The sequence below is a fragment of the Malania oleifera genome, chromosome 12 (genome assembly GCF_029873635.1).
Source record: "Malania oleifera isolate guangnan ecotype guangnan chromosome 12, ASM2987363v1, whole genome shotgun sequence".
NCBI classification, from domain to species: domain Eukaryota; kingdom Viridiplantae; phylum Streptophyta; class Magnoliopsida; order Santalales; family Ximeniaceae; genus Malania; species Malania oleifera.
In genome coordinates, this window is record NC_080428.1 from 82,385,639 (window position 1) to 82,411,952 (window position 26,314).

The 26,314-nt window shown below is 35.0% G+C and overlaps 1 protein-coding gene across 2 annotated transcripts in view; it reads right to left on the minus strand.

Moving 5' to 3' along the window:
* Positions 1–350: 350 nt before the first annotated feature.
* Positions 351–26,314, minus strand: part of LOC131144716 (urease) — a 125,170-nt gene continuing 99,206 nt past the window's right edge. For both annotated transcript variants that reach the window (XM_058093551.1, XM_058093550.1), the window contains exons 17-19: positions 1,282–1,416; positions 930–1,004; positions 351–821 (exon numbers count right to left, since the gene is read on the minus strand). In XM_058093551.1, the coding sequence (XP_057949534.1) occupies positions 600–821; positions 930–1,004; positions 1,282–1,416 (432 nt within the window). In that variant the 3' untranslated portion in view covers positions 351–599. The remainder of the gene's footprint in view (positions 822–929; positions 1,005–1,281; positions 1,417–26,314) is intronic.

Sequence of the window (26,314 nt, forward strand, 5' to 3'; positions counted from 1 at the left end):
ATATAAATTCTGCAGCTTTCCAATGATAATTGTAATAAAATAAATAAAGAAATATTTTTTTTAAAAAATAAACATATTAAAAAGATATTTTTGAAATATTAATGAATAATTATAAAGATGTTTTAATCTTGAAATATTTTATGAATAGTCATTAAGACTCTTGAAAATTTTTAAAATAATTATAGTACTTTTGTGTAGTGAAAAACCTGACGAAGAAAGAAAATATCCTTTCTAATAGTGTGTGTATATATTGTGCACTGTAGGCCACACATGCAGGATAATCACACTTTCCCATAGAGCTTGTGCAGCAAAAATGTACAAATATCCGCTCAACCAAAGTTCTAATTATCTTTTGCAAAAGGAAATTAACCAAATACCCATTGCAGAATCGATTAATATTGGTTTCTAATATTTCACTTGCTACCCAGATTTCCATATTTTCAGCTTGCCATCGCTAGGTTCAACATGTAACTCGCAGATAAGACAGGAAAAACATACAGCACATGCATCTTATTTGACAACAAAATTTTTTAAAGTGCGTTTGGAAGCATCAGTGTTTGCTTCAATGTAAGTGCAGCTAGAGAAGTTGCAGATTGCACCTAAAACAGGAAATAATTCCGAGAAAGGGGAACCGTGGTAGCTGCAGGGCAAGTAAGAACCTCACCATCTGCTCTTACGGTGTACTCCTCAGGATCCACTGTTATATTGGGAAGGGCGTCGTTCAGCTTCATGTCTAGTTTGGTAAGGTTCCGCACATTGGCCACAGGTTCTACCCTCTTGTGGAGTCCATACCGGTCTCGTACTCCAGAATGAAAGGCCGCCTGAGAAGAGGAGAAAGGAAAAGCTCACAAATATGGCAGAGAGAGAGAGAGAGAGAGAGAGAGAGGGAAAAGCTCACAAATGTGGCAAAGAGAGAGAGATGTTCATGCCTTGCTGACAAAAGCAATGGAATGACCGCTTAATGCAGCCTTGCCAAATGCTCCATACATAGGCCTCATCATCACCTGCAACAGTATTTCTAGCCATCCATCAGAATTAAAGATTATATTCAGGTTGCTTAATGTGTAAGATTCGTTTTGAACTGGTGAGCGCAACCAGCATCCCCAATGATGAAAATATTCATGAAGATGCAGATCCCAAATTGACGAGGACAATCTCATTTCTTCTATCAGCATAATAAAAACATAACTAAAGCTAAAGATAGATCCCATTTTAGGCAGCGAAGCCTGTCAATTTGCTAAATAACATGCAAGCATGGTTAAACACAATATCAAGAATTACCGGCTCAGGTGTAGGAATGCTTGCATTCGGATCACCCATATTAGACCATGCGATTTCACCGCCTTTAATCACCATCTCTGGTTTTGCACCAAAGAAAGAGGGCTTCCACAAAACAAGATCAGCCAGCTTCTCCACCTGTATATGCATTTGCAATCCCAAAACCAGATTTACATGAACACCACAACTTGGAATCTTTTGCTGAAAACAGAACCCAGTCTATATCCATGCTACATTGAGGGAGTAAAACATTATGTTCGATAAAACCATCCATACTCATAAAATTTGTTTATAGTTTATACAGAGACCATTGTATGGAATTACCTTGAAGCACAGCATTGAATTCAACATAAGTATTTTTGTTTCTAAAATTTATATATACAAAAACACCATTGCGTGGGCCTAGTTGAAAGAAATGTCCTCATTTTAAAATTTTGTTTATTGAAAAGTATGTTTATCCTATATTAGCCTGCCCTTAAGCACAATATTATAGTTGACAAAAACATCCTTATTTTTATTAAAAATATACTCATAGAAAGTATTCTTATATGGGCTGCCTATTATTATTATTATTATTATTATTATTATTATTATTTCAATCTCTTATAATAAAGTAAAATATGCATCCTACATTAAGAATATCGTTTTAGAAAACCGAAAGGAATCAAGCTAAAAAAACTCCAATTTTTATGCATAAAATTTAAATAAGATAACACAGGCTAAAGTGCTTTAGAAGTGTTTGTGCACAGATTTTACTGTTAAAAAAGTAAGCGATTTGCAACCACAAATTCAAACTAACAAACTGAAAAATTTTCAATTTCACTGCAAAATTTATAACAAGGCGATTTAAGGTTAAGGGTAAAACTTAAAACACTAATAAAAGCACAAATATAAACATCTTTCTAAAAAAAAATTAGCATGCTTCCCACTTAAGTTCACACATGTTTGATCCGACCTAAAATTTTTTAAAAAGGTACATGCTTAGTATAAATTATGTGTGTCAGATTTTAACTACTGCGAATGAAATATGTAAATACATAACATAGAACTTTTATAACTAACCTCAATTATCAGTACTTTAATAAACTTAATTATGATAATATCCTATCATTTATTTAAAAAAATGTATATATCGTAGTGGGAATTATCTTTTAAGAAAGTATATATTGTAGCAGGGATTTTAGTCCTTATTATTTAATAAATATATTTATGTAAAAAATTGAATAACTAAAAATCAAAGAATTTAAATATATTTGGCTTAAAATTATTCACTTCTAATCACATGCAACACACTTGAAAAAGGTGCTCGTGTTTATAGAATGCTGTTGGAAAGTTTCAAATTTGTTTAGTCAACTTTCCTATTTTTCTCAGAGAAGCTCGGCTGTAAATGTGTGAATATCCTAGTTTATTTAGTTTCCTTGGAATTTAGCATCTTTGGTTCTTTCCTTCTTGGTTCTTTCTTCTATTCTTCTATTGTACATCTATTTATATAGACCTGTACTTATGTCATGATTAATGAGAATTATTTCCACAAGAAGCTATCTCATTCTAGATGGTATTAGAGCTAGGTCCGGCTCTTGGCCTTGTGTAAACCCTAGTTTCCCTTGGCGGCTCCAATCTGACCCTAATCTCTATAGGGTTTTCTTCTTGCGGTGGCCACAATCTGTGAGGATTTATATTCATGGAAGAGGGAAGATAGGGTAGTTGATTGGTGAAGCTAAGGAGCCCGAGAAGACAGACCCATCTTATGCTATATGGGATGCTGAAAATCCCATGATGATGGCATGGCTCATGAATGCTATGGATGAAGAGATTAGTGCTAATTACACGCGCTATTCTACTGCAAAGGAACTTTGGGACAATGTGAGTCAGATCTACTCTAAACTTAGGAACTACTCTCAGATTTATGAACTGCAGCAGAAGATCAGCAATACTTATCAAGGAGACAGTAGTGTAACAAGGTATTTCAATGTTCTTAAGGGTCTATGACAAGATCTGGATTTATTCAATGATTATAAATGTAAAAATCTTATTGATTGCAATCACAATAAGAAGATGGTGGAGAATGCAAGAATTTTTAAATTCTTGGCTGGACATAATGATGAATTTGATGAAGTAAGGGGAAGAATCCTAGGGAGACGACCTCTACCCCCACTTGGGGAAATATTTTCTGAAGTACGACGAGAAGATTGTCGAAGGAGTGTGATGATGAAGAAAAAGGAGGATGAGACTTTGGAAAAATCTGCTCTACTTGTTGCCATAATCCTACTCCTCATGGTGCTGGTAACACAGATTTGGCTGCTGCCAATATTTCTACATAGCGGCCTTACTCTAATCAAAGGAGGTTGGAAGATAACCCTCGAGTATAGTGTGACTATTGCAATAAGCCACGCCACACTTGAAAAAATTGCTGGAAACTCCATGGAAAGCCAGCAAACTGGAAGAGCAAATCTGGACCCTCTGGCAACAATCATGCAGTCCCTAAAGCCAATGAAGCTAATTTCCTAAGTGTTGAGCAGGTGGATCATCTTCTTCAACTGTTGAAATCTACTTCTGCCTCTGGTCTTCCTACTAGTTCATTGGCCCAAATAGGTGATAACTCTAGTGCCTACCCTTGTTGCTTAAATCTTGCACCATGGATTATTGATTCTGGTGCATCTGATCACATGACTAGTACCTCACAATTGTTTCAATCTTATTCTCCTTGTTCTGGTAATAAAAAAGATTAGAATTGCAAATAGAAGTTTTTCATCCATCGCTAGAATAGGTTCTTGTTGGCTAACATGGCTTTCGAATCTTGTTTTGATGATAACAAATAAATGTTAATTTAACAAGTTATTGTTTTAGTGATGATATTTCAGCAAACCTAGTATGATAAAATTTCAATAGGTTCAAAGAAATGAAAGTCCAAGATCACAAGTACCATAAAGCTATACTTCATCAACAAGGTGATCAAAAGAAAGCTCAAGAGGACCAAGATGTTCAAAACATGTGGAAGCTGAAAGAATATTGAAGCTTAAGTCTAGGAGGATTCAAAGCAAAGATATACATAAAGCCTTCAAACTTAGAGAGTTTTTAGTCTTTAGGAAGTCTTATGTAAGTACATCATTATAAATATTATTTTGAATGCTTTGAAGCTCATTAGGAGTTGATATGGACTTAGAGACCTTACTTTGAAAACCTCAGAACATACTATTTAAATGCAGCAAGATGGCTAAGGATTTTGGAAACAAACCTCAAAAACAGTTTTAATAACTATTTAGGCGATTGACCAATGTTTGGTCAGGCGACTGAAGATTTTCCTGAACTGATTTTGAACAGGCAGTGAAGGATCAGGCGACTGACCCCTGAATCCTCAAGCGTCTGACCTTGTTTTAAACTAAAAATTTGAACTGTGTTTAAAAGGATCAAGCGACTGACCCTCGAATGGCTAGTTTTAAAACAGCTTTTTAAATTTCAAAATCGATTTACTTGGGCCCCAAACTTCGTATAAATTTGGGAAACACTCCAAGTAACTTGGGCAACACTATTTTAACACTTTTTGAGCCTATAAATACATGGTTTCTCAAATCAAATCAATACCAAGAATTGAAAATCAGTTTTCAAGCTATATTATTCACTCTCTCTCAAAGCCCTCTTGCACACATACTCTTGCTAAGAATTTTCTGAGATAAACTAAGTCTCTGATCACTGATCTGAAAGCAAATCTTTTGAGGTTTGATACAAATCAAAAGAAGAATCCAGTGACATACTTCTTTGAGCCTCAATTCAATTCTCTTTGATATTTACTTTGAAGTATTAGCTATGCTATATTTGTACTAACCAGCTCTATCTGAGAGCATCTCTTGTACACAAGAATCTTTTCTTGTTTCCTTATTTTCTTTGACGGTTCAAGGTTGTTAGATCGTTGTACCGAGTGTGGGGTATCGCTTGGAGAGGGGGCTCCACCCTAATTGAAGGAGGGATTGTAACGGTTGGCTCCGCCCGTAAAGGAACGCTATAGTGGAATCTTTAGGTGGTCTTACCTAAAGCAAGGACGTAGGCTGGGTATAAGCTGAACCTCGTAAAAACTCGGTCTCACTCTCTACCCTTACTCTTTAATTTTTCTACATATATAAATTGTGTGGTTGAGTATCTAAGTCCAAGAAGCTAAAAGTTTGAGATTGAGAAAACTTTTAATTTAAGAGAGTACGTTGATTGATCTTTTGCGGAAACCTTAAAGGGAGTACATTGATTAATCGTTTGCGGAAATCTTGGTTAAAAGGAAGTGCACCAATATTCATATATACAAGGCTTCATTTAAACTCTAAGCTGAGTTTTGCAAACGCTGAATCAAGGAAGTGTTGTACCTCATATAATTGGTTAAGTATATTGTGATTGATTGGTTGATTGATAAACATTGTTGAAAGCATCTCATTAAGAATCATTGGTTTGTGTTGATATTAAGTGTGGATTGTGGTTGGTTTAATGAAGCATTAAAAATCAAATCATTCTCGTGTGTTTACTAAACTTACAAAAGGTTGTGAATTTGTAAAAAGATTTAAAAGAAACTTTTAAAAACCCAATTCACCACCCCCTCTTGGGACTACACCTTAGTTTTCAATTGGTATTAGAGCGGGGTTATAGCAAATCTTAATTAGAAGCTATATAAAGATCTAAATGGCACACCTAGGCGTAGCTCCCTTTGCCGAGAGTCAATCCTCAACTAGGCCTCCAATCTTTTATGGACTTGACTATACTTTTTGGAAACAAAGAATGAAAATCTACCTTCAAACCATGGAGTGGAAAGTATGGAGGGTTGTCACACATGGTGATCTTATCCCTACCAAACTTGTAGATGGAAAAGAAGTACCCAAAGAAGAAAAAGACATGACCGAAAACGACCATAAGATGTTGCAAGTTAACTCAAGTGCTATAAATGCTTTATATTATGCTCTTGACATAAATGAATTCAATAGGGTCATGACATGCAAAACAGCAAAAGAAATATGGGAAAAACTAGAGGTAACCTATGAAGGTACCATTGATGTAAGAGATAATAGAATTGACATGCTTACTAGCGAATATGAAGCTTTTAGGATGAATCTATTACAAATATGTACACTAGGTTCACTTATAACATAAACTCCCTTAATGCTTTAGGGAAAACTTACTCTACTAATGAGATGATCTGAAAAATCCTTGGAGGTCTTCCATCCGTTTGGGAACCCAAAGCCATAACTATAACGGAAGGAAGAAACCTTAAAAGTACTTCACTAGATGAACTAATTGGATCCCTTCTCACCTATGAGATGGCTATGAATGAAAGGAATGCTGAAAACAAAAATAAGAAATCTATAGCCCTTAAGGTTGCCAAAAAAAGCTCTAGTGAAGAAGAGGAAGATGCAAGTGAATTAGATGATGAAGAACTAGCCTTCATTACTAAAAGACTTGGAAAATTCTTTAGAAGAAATAAGAAGTTCGCTAGAAAGTTTAAAGGTACAAAAACTGAAAAATGAGAAACAAGTAAAAAGGAAAACAATAATAAGAATGAACATCCAACTTGTTATAATTGCAAAAAGGTTGGACATATTAAACTTAATTGTCCACAGCTAAAGAAAGACAAGAAGAAGAAAAAGAAGGCAATGAAAGCTACATGGGATGATACAAGCTCAAGCGAATCGGAGAACGAATCAAGTGAACAAGAGATGGCCAACGTATGCTTCATAGCATAAGGATGAGGTAAATTCCTATTATAGTTCTTCCGAAAAATCAAGTGATGAATCATGTAGTGATTCATGTGATAGTATGCCGTCATACAAAAAACTTCAAGCTGAATTATTTACCTTACACAATAGGTTCATAAAAGTAACTAAGAGGAGCATTGCTTTAAATGAACAAAATGAATCACTTAAAAATCAACTAGATACATCAAAAGCAGCTGAAAAGGAAAAAGACTTGCACATTGATGAGCTTATGAAGAAAATAAATGACATATCTCAAGATTTAGTTAAATTAAAAGTAAATGGTGAGAGCAAGAAAGACTCGGAAATAAAAGACCTTAAAAGTAAAATTGAAGACAAGGAGAAAATCATTTACAATTTTACTAAAGGAAAGGAAAACTTTGAAAAATTGCTTGGAAAGCAAAAATGTCATTAGATAAAGAAGGAATAGGATTTAATTGAATTGAGAACAAAAAGAAGAAAAATCTTTCTATGGGATACTTTGTTAAAGAATCAAAGTATTATGCAAACACATCTTCATCTAATGTCTATCAACATACTACGTGCTTCTTATGTAAGAAAAAGGGACACATAAAATTTGATTGTCCATTTAAAAGAAAGAATGTGAAAATCAAGAAAGTTTGGAAAATTAAAGAAAACAAATCTGAAATAAAGAAACCTAAGAAAGTTTGGCTACCTAAGAGTAACTTATTGAACCCTTCTTGTAGGTTTGCCTTAGGACAGCCACATCTAAAGACAAATGGTACTTGGATAGCGGGTGTTCTAGGCACATGACCGGAGATAAATCCAAGTTCACCTCATTAAGGCTAAAAGATGGTAGATACGTTACATTCGGAGACAATGCTAAAGGAAAAATCATTGGGATCGGTAAGATAGGTAAAGAACCTTCCCTTACCATTGATGATGTGTTATTAGTAGATGGTTTAAAACATAACCTATTAAGCATAAGCCAATTGAGTGACAAAGGATTTGATATAATTTTCAAACAAGACAAATGTATTGTTGAAGATAGAGAAAAACAAAATATTCTATTCACCGCTAGTAGAACCGACAATGTATATTGCATAAATTTTGAAAAGTTAAAATCTCAAAAACATTACATGCTTAGCAACTATGAATAAGGCAAGTTGGTTATGGCATAGAAGACTAGGTCATGCTAGTATGGATTTATTATCAAAACTAGTTAAGAAGAACCGAGTTAGAGGACTACCCAGTACAAAGTTTGTTAAAGATAAAATTTGTGATGCTTGTCAATTAGGAAAACAAACTAAGACCAGCTTTAAGAAGAAGAAACACATCTCCACTAGCAAGCCCTTAGAGCTTATACACTTAGACTTATTTGGTCCCACTAGGACTCAAAGTATAGGAGGAAAGCAATATGCTTTCGTCATTGTAGATGACTACTCTAGGTTTACCTGGGTACTCTTCCTAGCCTCAAAAGATGAAGCATGTAATACCTTGATAAACTTGTGTAAAAGACTTCAAAATGAAAAGGGCTATGGTGTCTTAAACATTAGAAGAGTGATCAAGGGAGAGAATTTAATAATAAAGATGTTGAAAAATTTTGCAATGAACATGGAATTAGACATAACTTTTCAGCACCTAGAACTCCACAATAAAATGGAGTTGTTGAAAGAACGAATAGAACTCTTCAAGAAATAGCTAGGACAATGTTAAATGAAAACAAACTACCTAAGTACTTTTGGGCTAAAGCGGTTAACATCGCATGTTATGTAATAAATAGAGTGTCCATTAGATCAAGCCTAAATAAAACTCCCTATGAATTATGGAAAGGAAGAAGACCTAACATAGCTTACTTTCATATTTTTGGATGTAAGTGTTTTGTACTCAATGACAAAGGTGACTTAGGGAAATTTGATGCTATGTTAGATGAGGGTATTTTTCTAGGATATGCAGCAAATAGTAAAACTTTTAGAATCTATAATAAGAGAACACTAACAATTATTGAATCAATCCATGTAACCTTTGATGAATCAAACTCTTTTACAAAAGAAATTGAGAATGAAGAAAAAGATGATACTTCACAAAAACTAGAAGATCTAGAAATCAAAGAAGAAAAAGAAAAGGAAGTTGAAGAAACTCAAAATGATGATCCTATGGAAAATTCTGAAAGGAATGGAAATATGTAAGAAATCACCCTAAAGATCAAATCATAGGAGAACCTACTAGAGGAGTAACTACTAGATCATCATTAAAGAACTTATGTAATCACTATCCATTTCTATCACAAGAAAAACCTTAAAACATAGAAGAAACTTTAAGTGATGATTCTTGGATAAAAGTTACGCAAGAAGAATTGAACCAATTTGAAAGAAATAAAGTATGGAAATTAGTTCCTAGACCTGATGACCACTCAATAATTGGAACTAAATGGGTATTTAGGAATAAAAAATGATGAAAATGGCATAATTGTAAGAAATAAAGCAAGACTTGTAGTACAAGGATACAATCAAGAAGAAGGATTAAACTACGATGAGAATGTTGTTAGCATATGCATCACATAAAGAATTTAAACTATATCAAATGGATGTAAAAAGTGCTTTTCTAAATGGTTTTATAAATGAAGAAGTTTATGTGGAACAACCTCCTGGTTTTAAGGACATAAACAATACCGATCATGTATTTAGATTAACAAAAGCATTGTACGGGTTAAAACAAGCTCCTAGAGCTTGGTATGAGAGATTGAGTAGATTCTTACTAGAGAATGGTTCTCAAGAGGAAAGGTGGATAACACCTTATTCATTAAAATAAAAAATAAAGACATGCTAATCATACAAATCTATGTTGATGATATTATATTTGGTGCTACAAATGATGAATTATGTAAGGAATTTGCAAAGTGTATGCAAGATGAGTTTGAGATGAGTATAATCAGGGAATTAACTTACTTCTTAGGTTTACAAATCAAGCAAGCTAAAAATGAAACATTTATAAATCAATCAAAATACATAAGAGACATGCTTAAAAAGTTTGACATGGAAGGAAGTAAGCCCATAGGAACTCCCATGAGTACCTCTATAAGCCTAGACAAAGATGAAAAAAGAAAATCAGTAGACATGAAGTACTATGGAGGAATGATAGGAAATTTGTTATATTTGACAGCTAGTAGACCAGACATAATGTTTAGCGTTTGTATATGCGTCCGGTTTCAATCAGCTCCTAAGAAATCCCATCAGATAGTCGTTAAAAGAATCCTAAGATACTTAATAGGAACAACTGATTTAGGACTTTGGTACCCTAAAGACACTGGATTTGAAATGATCAGTTATTTAATTGCCGATTATGCAGGTTGTAAGATTGATAGAAAAAGTACAAGCGGGACTTGTCACATTTTAGGATGGTATCTTGTCTCTTGGTTTTCCAAGAAACAAAATTTCGTAACTTTATTAACCGCTGAAGTTGAGTATGTGGTAGCCGGTAGTTGCTGTGCACAAACACTCACTTAGAGTACTTAGTCATACCAATTAAGTGTGATAATTCAAGTGCAACAAACATTTCCAAAAATCCAGTATCACACTCAAGAACTAAACATATTGATATAAGACATCATCTCCTAAGAGATCACGTACAAAAAGAAGATATACTACTTGAATTTATAAATACAAAAGACCAATGGGCGGATATCTTCACAAAACCTCTTCCTGAAGAAAGATTTATATCAATTAGAAGAGAACTTGAGTTGTTACATAGTAGGGAAGTGATTTAGGAAGATTTCATATTGAGTGAAAAGGGAATTTTTAGAAAGTTGAGAGGGTCAGGCGATTGAGCCTAAAACCTCAATCAACCAAATAGAGAAAAATTTTGGGGGGGGGGGGTGTCAGGTGACTGATGTGCTACTGCCTATTGAAAAATTAATTTTATAAATTGTCAGGCAACTGAGCCCAAAACTTCAAGCGCTTGACCTGATGGGTCTTATATATTTTAAGCGCGAAAAACCCTAACTTTTCAGACTCCAGGCTACTGACCTCTGTTCCAGCACTCACCTGAGCCTCCTTCTCTTGATCTCCCTTAATTCTTAGCTCCAAATCCCCTAAATCAAAGCCTCCCAATCACTCTCCTACACCTTTTCCCACGGTTTCTAGGGTTTCACTTGTCTGGTTCGTTTGATCCTTCAATATCACGATGCCTCGCACAAAAACTACAGCAAACCGAGGTGCTTCCTCAGGGAGAGATGATAATAATATCGAACAATGGCTCGTCACTCCTCAATCGAAGCATCGAAACCGATCTCATCTTCATTCTACGGAACCAATTTTTGGTAAGGTCATAGATACCTCCTTCTTTGATTCAAAATTTTTGGAAATCCTGCCAATGTTTCGGAATATTGGTTGGAAGAATTTTGTAGCTTATCAATCCAAAGGCCTGTATCCAAACCTAGTGAAGATCTTCTATGCAAATATGATACATGGAGAAAATGTACTAACCACTGAGGTTAGGGGAAAGAAGATAGTTTTATCTCCACAAACTTTAGCTCCTATTTTGCATATTAGCCCAGGACAATTTGAGTGTCTAGCATTTGCTCAAACATGGATTCTAGAGCAAGGTTTCACTCCCTAGGAATTCCTAATTATGGTAAAGGAACCTGTTTACTTTGGCCATCCTCCAATGTACAAACAGCTGAATCTTCAAGCTCAAATACTTCAGAAAATTATCACAAACAATATTTTACCCCAAGCCGATTCGTATGTTCACATATCCTACGTAGATTGTTTTGTGTTATGGTGTTTGCTAAAAGGGAAGAAACTCGATCTCTCTAGCCTAATTTTGAAATGGATGTGGGGCTAAATTGGAAGCTCATCGAGTCACTCTTCCTTATGGTGGTGCTCTAAACCTCATCCTTGCCCATCTTAGTGTAACTACTCCTACCGAACTGTTCATCAAGCGTACTCGGTATGATCTTTTCACTTTCACAACCCTGAAACAAATGGGATATGAAAAGCATGAGCAGGGTTGGTTTTTGAAAGGAGGACAACCACAAAGGCCAGCAGTTGTACCTCCTCCACCTCCAGATTAGCAACAAGGACCTTCAGCTGCACTCCTTGGTTTGTACCCTTCCACCATGAGTTCACTACATCCAGTAGAGATATGCGTTAGGTCTCCAGTCACTTCAGGAGAACGTATCCTCACTCCACACTACTTTCTCCTCACTTGACCGGCGCCTTACTTGCATAGAGCAGTATAGGGCTAGCTAATCTCGGAGTGTTGATCCCATGGATACTAGCTCTGCCCCTCGTAGTGATGCTTCATCTAATGAAGAATCTGAAGAAGGAAGTGAGGAGGGTGATGAAGAAGAAGCTGAAGCTGATGATGATAATGATGATGATGTTGACGATGATTGATCTTTTTTTTTTTATTGGTTACTTTTTGTGTTGTATTGAATACTATCTATGTATTGGCTTTGCCATTGTGTTGCTTTCTTTGTTATTCTTTAGCTTGTAACTCCCTTGATTATGACGTTTTGTACTCTTTGATGACTATATGACAATGCTTATTATGTTCTATCCTAAGACTCCTTGTGACTATGCTCCTTATTTCTTTTTGCTTGATGACAAGGGAGGAGAGATATTTTAGAGAGCAAACATGAGAGCATGAGGGCATGACAAACATGTGAAATACATAATCTTGAAATGAGAATATAAGCAACATAAGCATAAGTATAATGCCAACTATTTGAGATAATATTTTAAATAAGGACTTGAAATATGATCCTAATACTAGTATGTTGAACTGAGCTATAATGCACTTATATTTGATTATGATGATTTCTTTTGAACTTATATTTAAAATCATCATTTTTTTACACTTGTTAAAAGGTATGCTTATTGTAAAGGGTAGCCTAATCAAGGTTCTCTCATCTTTGCTCCTTATTTGTCATCATCAAAAATGGGGAGACTGTTGGCCTAAAATGACTTTTGAATCTTGTTTCGATGATAAAAAATAAAGGTAAATTAAACAAGTTATTGTTTAAGTGATGATATTTCAAGAAACTTAGTATGATAAAATTTCAAAAGGTTCAAAGAAATGAAAGTCCAAGATCACAAGTACCATAAAGCTATACTTCATCAACGAGGTGATCAAAAGAAAGCTCAAGAGGACCAAGACGTTCAAAACATGTGGAAGCTGAAAGAATATTGAAGCTTAAGTCTAAGAGGATTCAAAGCAAAGATATACATGAAGACTTCAAGCTTAGAGAGTTTTTAAGTCTTTAGGAAGTCTTATGTAAGTACTTCATTATAAATATCATTTTGAATGCTTTAAAACTCATTAGGGGTTGATATGGACTTAGAAACCTAACTTTGAAAACCCCGGAAAATGCTTTTTAAATGTATCAAAGCAAGATGGCTAAGGATTTTGGAAACAAACCACAAAAACAATCTTTATAACTGTTCAGGCGACTGGCCTATGTTTGGTCAGGCAACTGAAGATTTTCCTAAACTGATTTTGAACAGCCAGTGAAGGATCAGGTGACTGACCCCTGAATCCTCAGGCGGCTGACACCTTTTTAAATTGAAAATTTGAACTGTGTTCAAAAGGATCAGGCGACTGACCCTCGAACGACTAGTTTTAAAACAACTTTTTAAATTTAAAAATCGATTTACTTGTGCCCCAAACTTCGTATAAACTTGGAAAACACTCCAAGTAACTTAGGCAACATGATTTTAACACTTTTTGAGCCTATAAATACATGGTTTCTCAAATCAAATCAATATCAAGAATTCAAAATCTGTTTTCAAGCTATATTGTTCACTCTCTCTCAAAGCCCTCTTGCACACATACTCTTGCTGAGAATTTTCTGAGATAAACTAAGTCTCTGATCACTAATCTGAAAGCAAATCTTCTAAGGTTTGATACAAATCAAAAGAAGAATCCCGGTGGCACAAGAATCTTTTCTTGTTTCCTTGTTTTCTTTGACAGTTCAGGGTTATTGGATCATTGTACCAAACGTGGGGTATCGCTTGGAGAGAGGCTCCGCCCTAATTGAAGGAGGGATTGTAACGGTTTGTTCTACCCATAAAGGAACGCTATAGTGGAATCTTTAGGTGGTTTTGCCTAAGGCGATGACGTAGGCTGGGTATAAGCCGAACCTCGTAAAAACTCGGTCTCACTCTCTACCCTTACTCTTTAATTTTTCTACATATATAAATTGTGTGGTTGTGTATCTAAGTCCAAGAAGCTGAAAGTTTGAGATTGAGAAAACTTTTAATTTAAGAGAGTATGTTGATTGATCTTTTGCAGAAACCTTAAAGGGAGTATGTTGATTAATCGTTTGCGGAAATCTTGGTTAAAAGGAAGTGCACTAATATTCATACATACAAGGCTTCATTTAAACTCTAAGCTGAGTTTTGCAAACGTTGAATCAAGGAAGTGCTGCACCTCATATAATTTATTAAGTATATTGTGATTGATTGGTTGATTGATAAACATTGTTGAAAGCATCTCATTAAGAATCATTGGTTTGTGTTGATATTAAGTGTGGATTGTGGTTGGTTTAATTAAGCATTAAAAATCAAATCATTCTCGTGTGTTTGCTAAACTTACAAAAGGTTGTGAATTTGTAAAAAAATTTAAAGGAAACTTTTAAAAACCCAATTCACCACCCCCTCCTTGGACTACACCTTAGTTTTCACTGTCCAATTCTCTGAAAAAATAGAACTCAAATCTGTCCTTCAAGTCCCTAAACTTGCTTGTAACTTGCTATCTATTAGTAAACTCTCATGGGATTCTAATTGTTGTGTCATTTTCTTTGATTCCCATTGTGAATTTCAGGACCAACTCTCACAGAAGATGATTGGCAATGCTAGGATGATTGATGGACTCTACTTCTTCGATGAGACTTTATTCAACAATAAACAAGCTCAGGGTTTGAGTAGTAGTACTAGTTTTGTTTCTGTACGTAAATAAATAATCCTTTGGCATCTTAGACTAGGACATCCTAGTTTTCTCTATATAAGACATTTGTTTCCAAGCTTATTTAAAAAATTGGATTGCAATTCTATTCATTGTGATGTTTGCCATATATCCAAAAGTCACCGAAGCACCTATTAATCAAAAGCTAATCATTCTTCCAAACCTTTTTATTTAATTCATAGTGATGTTTGGGGTCCCTCAAAAATCACTACTACTTTTGGTAAGAAATGGTTTGTTATGTTTATTGATGATCATACACATTTGTGTTGGGTGTACTTATTGAGTGACAAATCTGAAGTTGAAATTCTGTTTTCAAGATTTTTATAATATGGTTGAAACCCAATTCCATACGAAAATCAGTATCCTTAGAACTGATAATGGTACTGAATATTTTAAGAAAAGTTTAGGAACGTTTCTTTCAACAAAAGGTATTCAACATCAATCTACTTGTCGTGACACCCCACAACAAAATGGCATTGCTGAGAGAAAAAATCGCCATTTGTTAGAGGTTGCACGAGCCCTAATGTTTTCAATGCAAGTTCCTAAATATCTATGGGGTGATGCTATTTTAACTGCACGTTATCTCATTAATAGAATGCCTACTCGAGTGCTAAAATACGTCACTTTCTTAGATTGCCTAAAAAAATTGTTTCCTACATGTCAGATAAACGTCAGACCTGCGACTAAAAGTGTTTGGATGCATTGTTTTTGTTCATATACCTACCAATCTTCGATCCAAGCTCGATCCTAGAACAAAAAAATGTGTTTTCCTTGGATATGCTCCTAATAAAAAAGGGTACAAATGTTTTAACCCTCTGACCAGAAAAATTCATATCAGTATGGATGTTATTTTTATTGAAAACCAACCCTTTTTTGGCCATTACTATCTTCAGGGGGAGAAAAAGGAAACTAAAAATGAGTTCTGGCAAACCTCTAAGCCTCTTCCAAAAGTTTTCCTTGACATTGACATCCACTCTTTAAAGGGTCAGGAAACCAATACTTTAACTGGCAAAAATAAAGGAAATCTTAGTCTACCTATACAAGGCATACCTAATTCACAAACAGGGGGAGAAGTACTATCAAATTTTCCCTCATCTGAGTTTCATGTTTATACTAGAAGAAGAAATCATCAGAATAATAAAGCTCTTTCTTCAAATCCAGAGCAAGGCAATCATCACCACCTACACAAGTTGGTCCTCCTTCACATACTCCAGGTACTTTTTCTTCTCCAGATCCTTGTTTTGATAATTGTTCTGATCTTGACTTGCCCATTGCCCTTAGGAAAGGAGTTAGAACCTGTACCACACATCCAATTTCCAACCATCTATCCTATTATAGACGCTCCGATTCTCATAAGGCCTTTACTTCAAATGTTTCTCATCTGTTTATTCCAAGAACCATTCAAGAAGCACTAGATCACCTGGAATGGAGATTGGCTGTTCAAGAAGAGATGGATGCACTAATTGCTAACGGCACTTGGGAAATTGGTGACCTACTGGAGGGGAAGAAGACTGTTGGCTGTAAATGGGTATTTACAGTAAAATTCAAGGCTGATGGGAGTATAGAAAGGTACAAAGCAAGACTTGTGGCAAAGGGGTTCAACCAAACATATGGAATTGACTGCCAGGAAGCATTTGCTCCTATAGCCAAGATGAACTCAATTTGTGTGTTGCTATCTTTAGCAGCTCACTCTAACTGGCCCTTATATCAACTAGATGTGAAGAATGCTTTCTTATATCAAACATATGGAATTGACTACCAGGAAACATTTGCTCTTGTAGCCAAGATGAACTCAATCTGTGTGTTGCTCTCTCTAGCAGCTCCCTTTAACTGGCCTTTATATCAACTAGATGTGAAGAATGCCTTCTTAAATGGAGACTTAGAGGAGGAAGTATTTATGGATCTACCGTCACGATTTGAAGGGAAAGGGGGCAAAGGCAAGGTGTGCAGATCGAGGAAATCATTGTATGGACTCAAACAATCTCCTAAAGCTTGGTTTGAACGCTTTGGGAAGATAGTAAAGAGTCATGGCTACAGCCAAGGTCAAGCCGATCATACTATGTTCTATAGATACACGAGTGCAGGTAAAATGACTATCCTTATTGTCTATGTAGATGATATAATTCTGACAGGTGATGATAGCAATGAGCTAGAGAGGTTAAAGAAGATCCTTGCTCAAGAATTTGAGATCAAAGACTTAGGCAACTTTAAGTATTTTCTTGGAATGAAATTTTCAAGGCCAAAGAAAGGAATTTTTGTTTCCCAACGCAAGTATGTGCTTGATTTACTTGGTAAAATAGGTTTGCTAGGGTGCAAAGCAGTAGAAGCACCTATAGAGCCGAACATAAAACTCCAACCAGCTAAGGCCGAAGAAGTGATCAATAGAGAGCAATACCAAAGATTGGTAGGGAAACTCCTTTATCTTTCTCATACACGTCCTGACATAGCCTTTGCAACCAGCGTGGTAAGTCAATTTATGCACTCACCAGGACCTGAGCACTTTGATGTTGTGTACAGGATTCTAAGGTACCTGAAAGGGACTCCAAGAAAAGGTTTATTATTTAGAGGACATGGTGTTGACTTTTTGAGTCCGATATTTGATAATGACAAAACACAATTATCTTATCTGTGCATTGAGCTCTTTAGCAGGAACATTATTTAGCATGCACGGAAGGTGAGGAAGTCATGGAAGCCATGAGGAATTTGAAGCGCATACGATCTAGCATAACCCATGAAACTAAAAGAGTAGAAGAATGAAGATGCAAGCGTCAAGTTCAAGATCGTCATGAGAATGGGTATTTAAATTGATTGTATTTGCATATTTTATATGATATAGCTAGAAGCTCAAAATATGCCCTACACATGCATCTTATGAAAATCTTCTAGGGTTAAACATGGACTTAGAGACCTTATTTTGAACCTCGGAAAATGTTTTATAAGGGATCAAAACAAGAGAGTAAAATTGATTTTAAAACTGAAAATAAAAATTTTGAAGTTGGTCTGCCCAGACAACTGAGCTGTACCCTCAGAGGTCTAAAGATGCAACCTCAGATGACTGAAATTTTACTTCAAATGTCTGAAGAATTTCCTCAGAAGACTGAAGAATTAGTTCAGTCATCTGAAGATTTAATTGCTGAAACACAGAACAGGTAGAACACCTTCAGACGTCTGAACTGTCAAGTTCAGTCGTCTGAGCTGGTACTTCAGAAGACTGAACCTATAGTTTAGTTGTTTGACCCTGTGTTCAGACTATAATTTTCAGTGCTTTAAGGAACATCAGACGTCTGAGAGCTCAGTCGTCTAAACCTACGGAAGTTTTAAAATCTTGAACTTCAGCGAGAAAACACGCGGATTATTTTCTTAATCTAATTGATCCAACGGTCAAGACTTAATCTTAGGCTGAGATTACTTATAAAACAACCTCTAAACCCTAGTGCCTCACCTTTTACACATGATTGGGGAGCTTTGAACATCCTTGTACATCTCTTGAGAGCTTTGAATACTATTGCTCAGAATCGTTGCCTGCACTCCAAAGAATTCATACTTAGTGGGCATTCGCATCTTCAAGATCCAAGCAAACTTCTTCTAAATCTAGGTTTGATCTTGAGGTTTGAGAAATATTTCATTAAGCTTTAAATTTGTTATTAAACGGTTGTCTTCTCCATTATCCGTTCAAATAGAAATCGTCTTGGGACTAAGAAACTTATTTTCTCATACTCATTTATTGGGAAAAATCTTATGGGAATAGTATTCTAAAGTTTGAATCTTTGAAATATTCAAAGTCATATTTTTATACAAAGGGATCTACTTTATTGGTAAAAGGAGTATTTGAAAAATTATTATTTGTTAAATCTTTGAAATACTTAAAGTCATATATTTATTCAAAGGTTTGCCCTTACGAATTAGTTGATAGCAAGAACTTAGATCTTCATAACATTCAAGACTATTTTTTAAAGATCACATTTGGTATTCTTGCATCTAGTAAGTTGAACTTAAACTCTAAGTTCTCCAAAGCATCTACTTATATAATTATTTTGGGAGATATTGATGTAAGGGTAATTTTGTGAAGCATATCATTCATATAACGATCTCATCGTTACATACATACTGAGCTTCAAATTTTATCATATGAATATGTGTTAGGAATTTTTATTGTACTCATTAGCTTGTGTAGAAGCATCTAAGTGTTCAGGAATTTTATCAATCTATTGTATTGATGGTTCGGGTTGTGAACCGAAGAAGGAGGAAGTTGTGCATCTTGTAAGCAGTGGAGTAGGAGGAAGCTGTGCCTCTTGTAAGCAGCGGATCGTAAGGGAAGCTCCATCCCGGTTAAAGGAGCAGGGATTTAGTGGAATCCTTGAGTGGATTGCTCAAGGCGAGGACGTAGGGTGGGTTGGTTGAACCTCGTAAAATCGTATTTGCCTTCTCTCTTCCCTTAACTTTTTAATTTCTGCTTGCATTTCATTATCAGTTTTTGCATGTTTGTATGTTGATTAATATTACATGCACTTAATAATTAATTGGGTATACTTGAATTTATTGAGATAATAATTTGAATTAATTTCAAGCCCTTGCGATTATTTCGTTAAAATGAACTTAAATAATTTTTAAATACCCAATTCACCCCCCCTTCTTGGGATAACACCTAAATTAACACATGGGATTTTACAGGTTGAAGTATACACCGATGCATATTGGGCTGGAAGTATCACTGATAGAAGATCAACTTCTAGCTATTGCACTTTTGTTGGAGGAAACACCTAGTAACATGTTCCAGCAAGAAACAAAATGTGGTGGCAAGGAGTAGTGCAGAGGCAGAATTTAGGGTCGTTGCTCATGGAATTTTTGAAGCACTATGGATCAAAAGGTTGCTGGAAGAATTAAAGATTACTAATTCACTACCAATGAAACTGTATTGTGACAATAAAGCTGCAATAGCTATCACTCACAATCCAGTTCTTCATGATAGACTAAAACATGTGGAGATAGACAAGCATTTTATCAAGGAGAAAATAGATGAGGGAGTAATTTGTCTGCCATATATCTTGACAACTAAGTAAGTAGCAGACATACTAACAAAGGGACTGCCGAAGAAACAGTTTGAAAACTTCATTAGCAAGCTGGCCATGGAAGACATCTTCAAGCCAGCTTGAGGGGGAGCGTTGGAAAGTTTCAAATCTGTTTAGTCAACTTTCCTATTTTTCTAAGAGAATCTCAGCTGTAAATGTGTGAATATCCTAGAATATTTAGTTTCCTTAGAAGTTAGCATCTTTGGTTCTTTCCTTCTATTCTTCTATTGTACATCTATTTATACAGACATGTACCTATGTTACGATTAATGAGAGAATTATTTCCACAAGAAGCTATCTCATTCTAGAAATGCTTTAAATATTTTCTTAGTGTTTCTACGTTCAATTCATTTTTTATTCCTTTCCAATAATTTCATTTTAGGTACATATTCATTTACTAACTCAATTGAGGGGCAGCCTGGTGCACAAAGCTCCCGCATATGTGGGGTCCGGGGAAGGGGAGGACCACAATGGGTCTACAGCATGCAGTCTTACCTTGATTTACCAACTCAGTTCCATAAGTATTTATACCTCCCACATTGAAAATATTTCCATCATACAGTTATGCTTCATCCATCATACAAAATATACATTATTTTGGAGAGCTGGAGAAAGATTTTGTATTTCATTAACATCTTGCTGAATGCCCACCTCTCCCGTATGTAAATTTTGGCCAGGAAAATGGGTTTCTCCCAAATAAGCATAGAATGGGTCAACATTCAGAGTGTAATCAGGATGATTTTAATTTGGTTTTGAAATCTGTTTGTGAAGAAAGTGATGATAATAACAGAAGTGTTAGATTGGATGTTAATTCTGATTTTGCAGAGGGATTAAAGATGGGTGTAGACAGGTTTAATAAAAAAGAAGAAGCTGGATTGGGTAGGAAATCTGGTGTTTCAGGATTTAATTCGGAAAAATCTAAGGGTCCTAAGGTGTATGCTTATTGAAAGGCTGCAATTATGGGTGTGGAAATGAAGAAATTATATGAAGCAGAAAGAGAGCATTCCAATGAAAGCCAAAGATTATAAGGAGAGATCTGAAGGAGAGTTGAGCATTATGGAAGATACACTTGCTCGGATGAAGGATATAGCAAGTGATGGAGTTAGGAAAGTGAGGGAGGCTAATAAGGGGAGATTTTTTCACATAACAATAGTGATGACATCAGCGAGTTTGAATGTGGTGGTGGTTTGCTGTCGGATGAGATTTGCGAACAATAATGTTATGTTTTTTATTCCTATGATGTTCTCAGGGATCTACCATATGGACATCCTAACCCGATGGAAGGACTGGAGGGGGTTCCCATTTTTGAGAACAATAGGCTGGACAATAAACTGCAGTGCAATGATGGAATTTTACCTATACCAGTGGAGGTGATTTCTAGGAAGAGATAGAAGCCCACGATATAATGGATAAATTGAATTTAAAAATGTGTGATGCTGGTGGAATTGAAGTGCGCTACGTACAAGGTGAAGAAGGTCATAGGGAGCTTGCAAATTTAAAGTGCTTAGTGAATTACGACAAAAAGGGATTGAAAAGGGGTTTTCTTGGTTAGGAGTACTTTTTGGCTATTTTTTATTTTTTCTTTTGATTTTTTATTTGTTATTTTTATTTTTCATCTTTCTTATTATTTTTTTTGTCTTGTTTCTACTTTTTATTTTTTCAGTTGGACCTCTTGTCCCCTTAGGTTGTAACTTCTCTTTCTCAATCTAATATACCTTCTTTTATTACCCAAAAAAAACAAAAAAACACTCCATGAAAAAAAAAAATTACAAAAAATTTTATGGTAATCTTTTTAAAAAAAATTGACATAAGTCAAAAATTTACTTCATCCATGCAGAAAATCATGCCGCCATATATGGAGGATATTTTCATTTAGATTTGTTGTTTAATGGCAAAAGAATTACAGAGACTTTGTATCCTAGTTGAAAGGTAACCCTATTTCTTGCTGGAAATAGAGGATCCAAAGTAGATAGAGAGAAGTGGATAAAGGATATAACACGTTGAGTTATCCCACTTGATCAAGGTTTCAACTCAAATTTCGAAGCTCCAAAAGTATGGAAATTTTGATTTCAATGTCAATTTCAATTTCAATTTGAAAAAATAATGGAAATTAGTAGTAAAGCAGGGAATTCTTTTATGAAGCTTTGGAAATGATTAATAAACATAATAATGTAAGTTTTAGAACTAATATATTAAAAGTAAATACATCTATGCTGTATATGAGGTGGAGAAGTTGTAATATAGTGTGTGCATCAAACATATTTGTAAGATAATGTACATTAAACATATTTAGTGAATCTGTTAATACAAATGATATTCATAAATCATTTAAAGATGATTTATTATATAAATAATGATAATTTAGACATTAATGGTTAAATAAAATGTTGTTGTAGGTTTATTTTTTCATATAATTTCAAAAGCACTTGCAATATTCTTTTTTTTTTTTTTTTATAAAAATAAATCAAATAATTTAAGAGAGAAATTTCACTACACTCCTAAATCTCATTTGAATTCCGAGAAAATTTCATTGCATAGTTCGAATTTCAACAAGTTTCACTAATATTTTGAAATTTCGATAAATTTCGGATGATTTGTTGAGATTTCGATGGAAATTATGCAAGACGGAAATCAACTGCCATTTTGATTTTGAAGGTCACGGAAACCGAAAATTTTGACGAAAATTTCTACAATTTCGTGGAAATTTAAGACCATGCACTTGATACAAATGAGTGGAGTACATGACTATTTATAGATGAAAGTTAAGGTGTAGTCCCAAGAGGGGGGTGAATTGGGTTTATTAAAATCTTTTAAGTCTTTTTACAATTTCACAATCCTTTTATATACTCAACAAACTCACAAGAATGTTTTGAATTTAAAAACAACCACAATCAACACTTCAATATCAATCACAAACCAAACAACAATCAATCAACCAATAACACAATACTTAACCAATTTGTGGAAGCTGCAACACTTCCTTATTTCAGCATTTGCAAAAACTCAGTTTAGATTTTTAATTAAAGCCCTGTTTGAATGATTTTTGTGAGCTTCTTTTAATCAAGATTTCCGCAAGAGATTAATCAACGTTCTCCCTTTAAGGTTTCCGCAAAAGATTAACCAACGTACTTTGTTAAATTAAAAGGTCTTCTCAATCTCAATTTCAACAACCTGCACTTTGAAACACAATTTATATATGCTGAAATTTAAAGAGTAAAGGTTAAGAGTGAGACTAAGATTTTTTACGAGATTCGGCTTATCCACAGCCTACGTCCTCGCCTTAGGCAAGACCATCTAAGGATTCCACTAACACGTTCCTTTGCGGGCGGAACAAACCATTTACAATCCCTCCTTTAGGGTGGAGCCCCCTCTCCAAGCGATACCCCACGCTCGGTTACAACGATCCAATGACCTGAACCATCAAAGAAACAAGGAAACAAGAAAAGGTTTCTTTGGTACAAGAGATGCTCATAGATAGAGCTAGTTAATACAATTGAAAGAACTAATATACTTCAAACAAATATCAAAGAAATTGAATTGAAGCTCAAAAATTAATTCACCGGATTTCTTCTCTTGATAAGAACCAGTAATTCAGAAGTTTGAACTCAGAGAAGATTGATTAGAGACTCAGAATATCCCCACAATTCTCAGTATAAAGATGCAAACAAGAGAGCTTTGAGAGAGCAAGAACAATTTTGGCTTGAGAGCAAATTTTCAATGCTTGGTGTGGATTTGATTTAAGAAATCATGTATTTATAAACTCAAAAAGGTTTAATTCGTGTTGCCCAAGTTACTCTCTCCAAGTGATACCCCACGCTCGGTTACAACGATCCAATGACCTGAACCATCAAAGAAACAAGGAAATAAGAAAAGGTTTCTTTTGTACAAGAGATGCTCACAGATAGAGCTAGTTAGTACAATTGAAAGCACTAATATACTTCAAACAAATATCAAAGAAATTGAATTGACGCTCAAGAATTAATTCACCGGATTTCTTCTCTTGATAAGAATTAGTAATTCAGAAGTTTGAACTCAGAGAAGATTGATTAGAGACTTAGAATATCCCCACAATTCTCAGTATGAAGATGCAAGCAAGAGAGCTTTGAGAGAGCAAGAGCAATTTTGGCTTGAGAGCAAATTTTCAATGCTTGGTGCGGATTTGATTTAAGAAATCATGTATTTAAAAGCTCAAAAAGGTTTAATTCATGTTGCCCAAGTTACTCTCTCCAAGTGATACCCCACGCTCGGTTACAACGATCCAGTGACCCGAACCATCAAAGAAACAAGGAAATAAGAAAAGGTTTCTATTGTACAAGAGATGCTCATAGATAGAGCTAGTTAGTACCATTGAAAGCACTAATATACTTCAAACAAATATCAAAGAAATTGAATTGACGCTCAAGAATTAATTCATCGGATTTCTTCTCTTGATGATACCCCACGCTTGGTTACAACGATCCAATGACCCGAACCATCAAAGAAACAAGGAAATAAGAAAAGGTTTCTATTGTACAAGAGATGCTCACAGATAGAGCTAGTTAGTACAATTGAAAGCACTAATATACTTCAAACAAATATCAAAGAAATTGAATTGACGCTCAAGAATTAATTCACCGGATTTCTTCTCTTGATAAGAATCAGTAATTTAGAAGTTTGAACTCAGATAAGATTGATTAGAGACTCAGAATATCCCCACAATTCTCAGTATGAAGATGCAAGCAAGAGAGCTTTTTGAGAGAGCAAGAGCAATTTTGGCTTGAGAGCAAATTTTCAATGCTTGGTGTGGATTTGATTTAAGAAATCATGTATTTATAAGCTCAAAAAGGTTTAATTAGTGTTGCCCAAGTTACTTGGAGTGTTTCCCAAGTTTATACGAAATTTGGGGTACAAGAAACATAAATTTGAATTTTAAAACTTTTAAAAAATATAACTGTTAATAGTGTTCAGGCGCCTGAGGTCTCGGGGTCAGTCGCCTGAGGTTTCAGAAAACTTTGTAATTTTCAACTGGAAATAGGGTTAGGCGCCTAAGATTACCACGGTCAGGCGCCTGGGCCTTTACCGCCTCTTCAGAATTTCTTCAGGCTCCCGAGGTTTAATCTTCAGTCGCCTAAACAGATATAAATTCTGTTTTTCAGTTTGGTTTTCAAAAATTCTTAGCCATCTTGCTTTGCTACTTTAAAAGAACATTTTTCAGGGTTTTAAAATAAGGTCTCTAAGTCCATGACAAACCCTAATGAGCTTCAAAGCATTTCAAAATGATATTTGGAATGAAGTACTTACATAGGTTATTCTAAAGGCTTAAACACTCTAAGCTTGAAGTCTTCATATAAGTCTTTGCTTTGAATACTCTTAGACTTGAGCTTTAGTCATCTTTAGGCTTCCATATGCTTTGAACATTTTGGTCCTCTTGAGCTTTCTTTTAATCACTTTGAAGATGGAGTGTGGCTTTATGGTACCAGTGATCTTGAACTTGAATTTCTTTTGATATTTTGAACTTTGTCATTCAAGCTTTCCTGAAATATCATCACTTAAACACAACATGTTAAATCAACCTTTATTTGTTATCATCAAAACGAGATTTGAAAGCCATGTTAGGCCAACAATAGACTTCACTTAGAGCCTAGTACATTAGTCCATAATGATTACTATTAACCCATTCAGAAATGCTGACTTGACATCCATTTGATGAACTTCCATTTATTCTGAGCTACTAAGGAAATAATGAATCAAATTGTTTCTAACCAAGCAACTATAATCAATTCCCAGTCTTTGACTGTATCCTTTCGTCACAAGTCTTGCCTTGTACCTTTCAACTTCTTCCTTAGCATTTTTCTTCACTTTGTAAACCCATTTGACTCTTAATGTCTTATGTCCCTTCGATAATGTGGTTAACTTCCACGTAGCATTCTTCTCAATTCTAGCAATTTCTTCATTTGTTGCAATTCTCCACTTCTCGTTTTGCACTTTCTCACAAAATCTAGTGGTTCATAATCAACAAATAGACAAAAAGGGTTAGATCATCCATATTTTCAATTACCTCATAGATTTCTTGAAGACTTCTCATCTAGGGTGGTCTTATTTCCTATGATGAGGATGACGATGAATGTCCATTAGGAGGTAACATCGGTGATGGTGCTGTAATAGTAGGCACTCAATGGTTTGAATTTCTTGTTCCTCATTTTCTTCAAATGAAGGAAAGAAGTTTAACTTCTCTTGAGTGTTCTAGTCCCATGTGCTAGCATCATTGAACTCAATATCTCGATTTACGACAACTTTTCCTTTTCTTGGATTGTAGAGCTTGTATCCCTTTGAGTT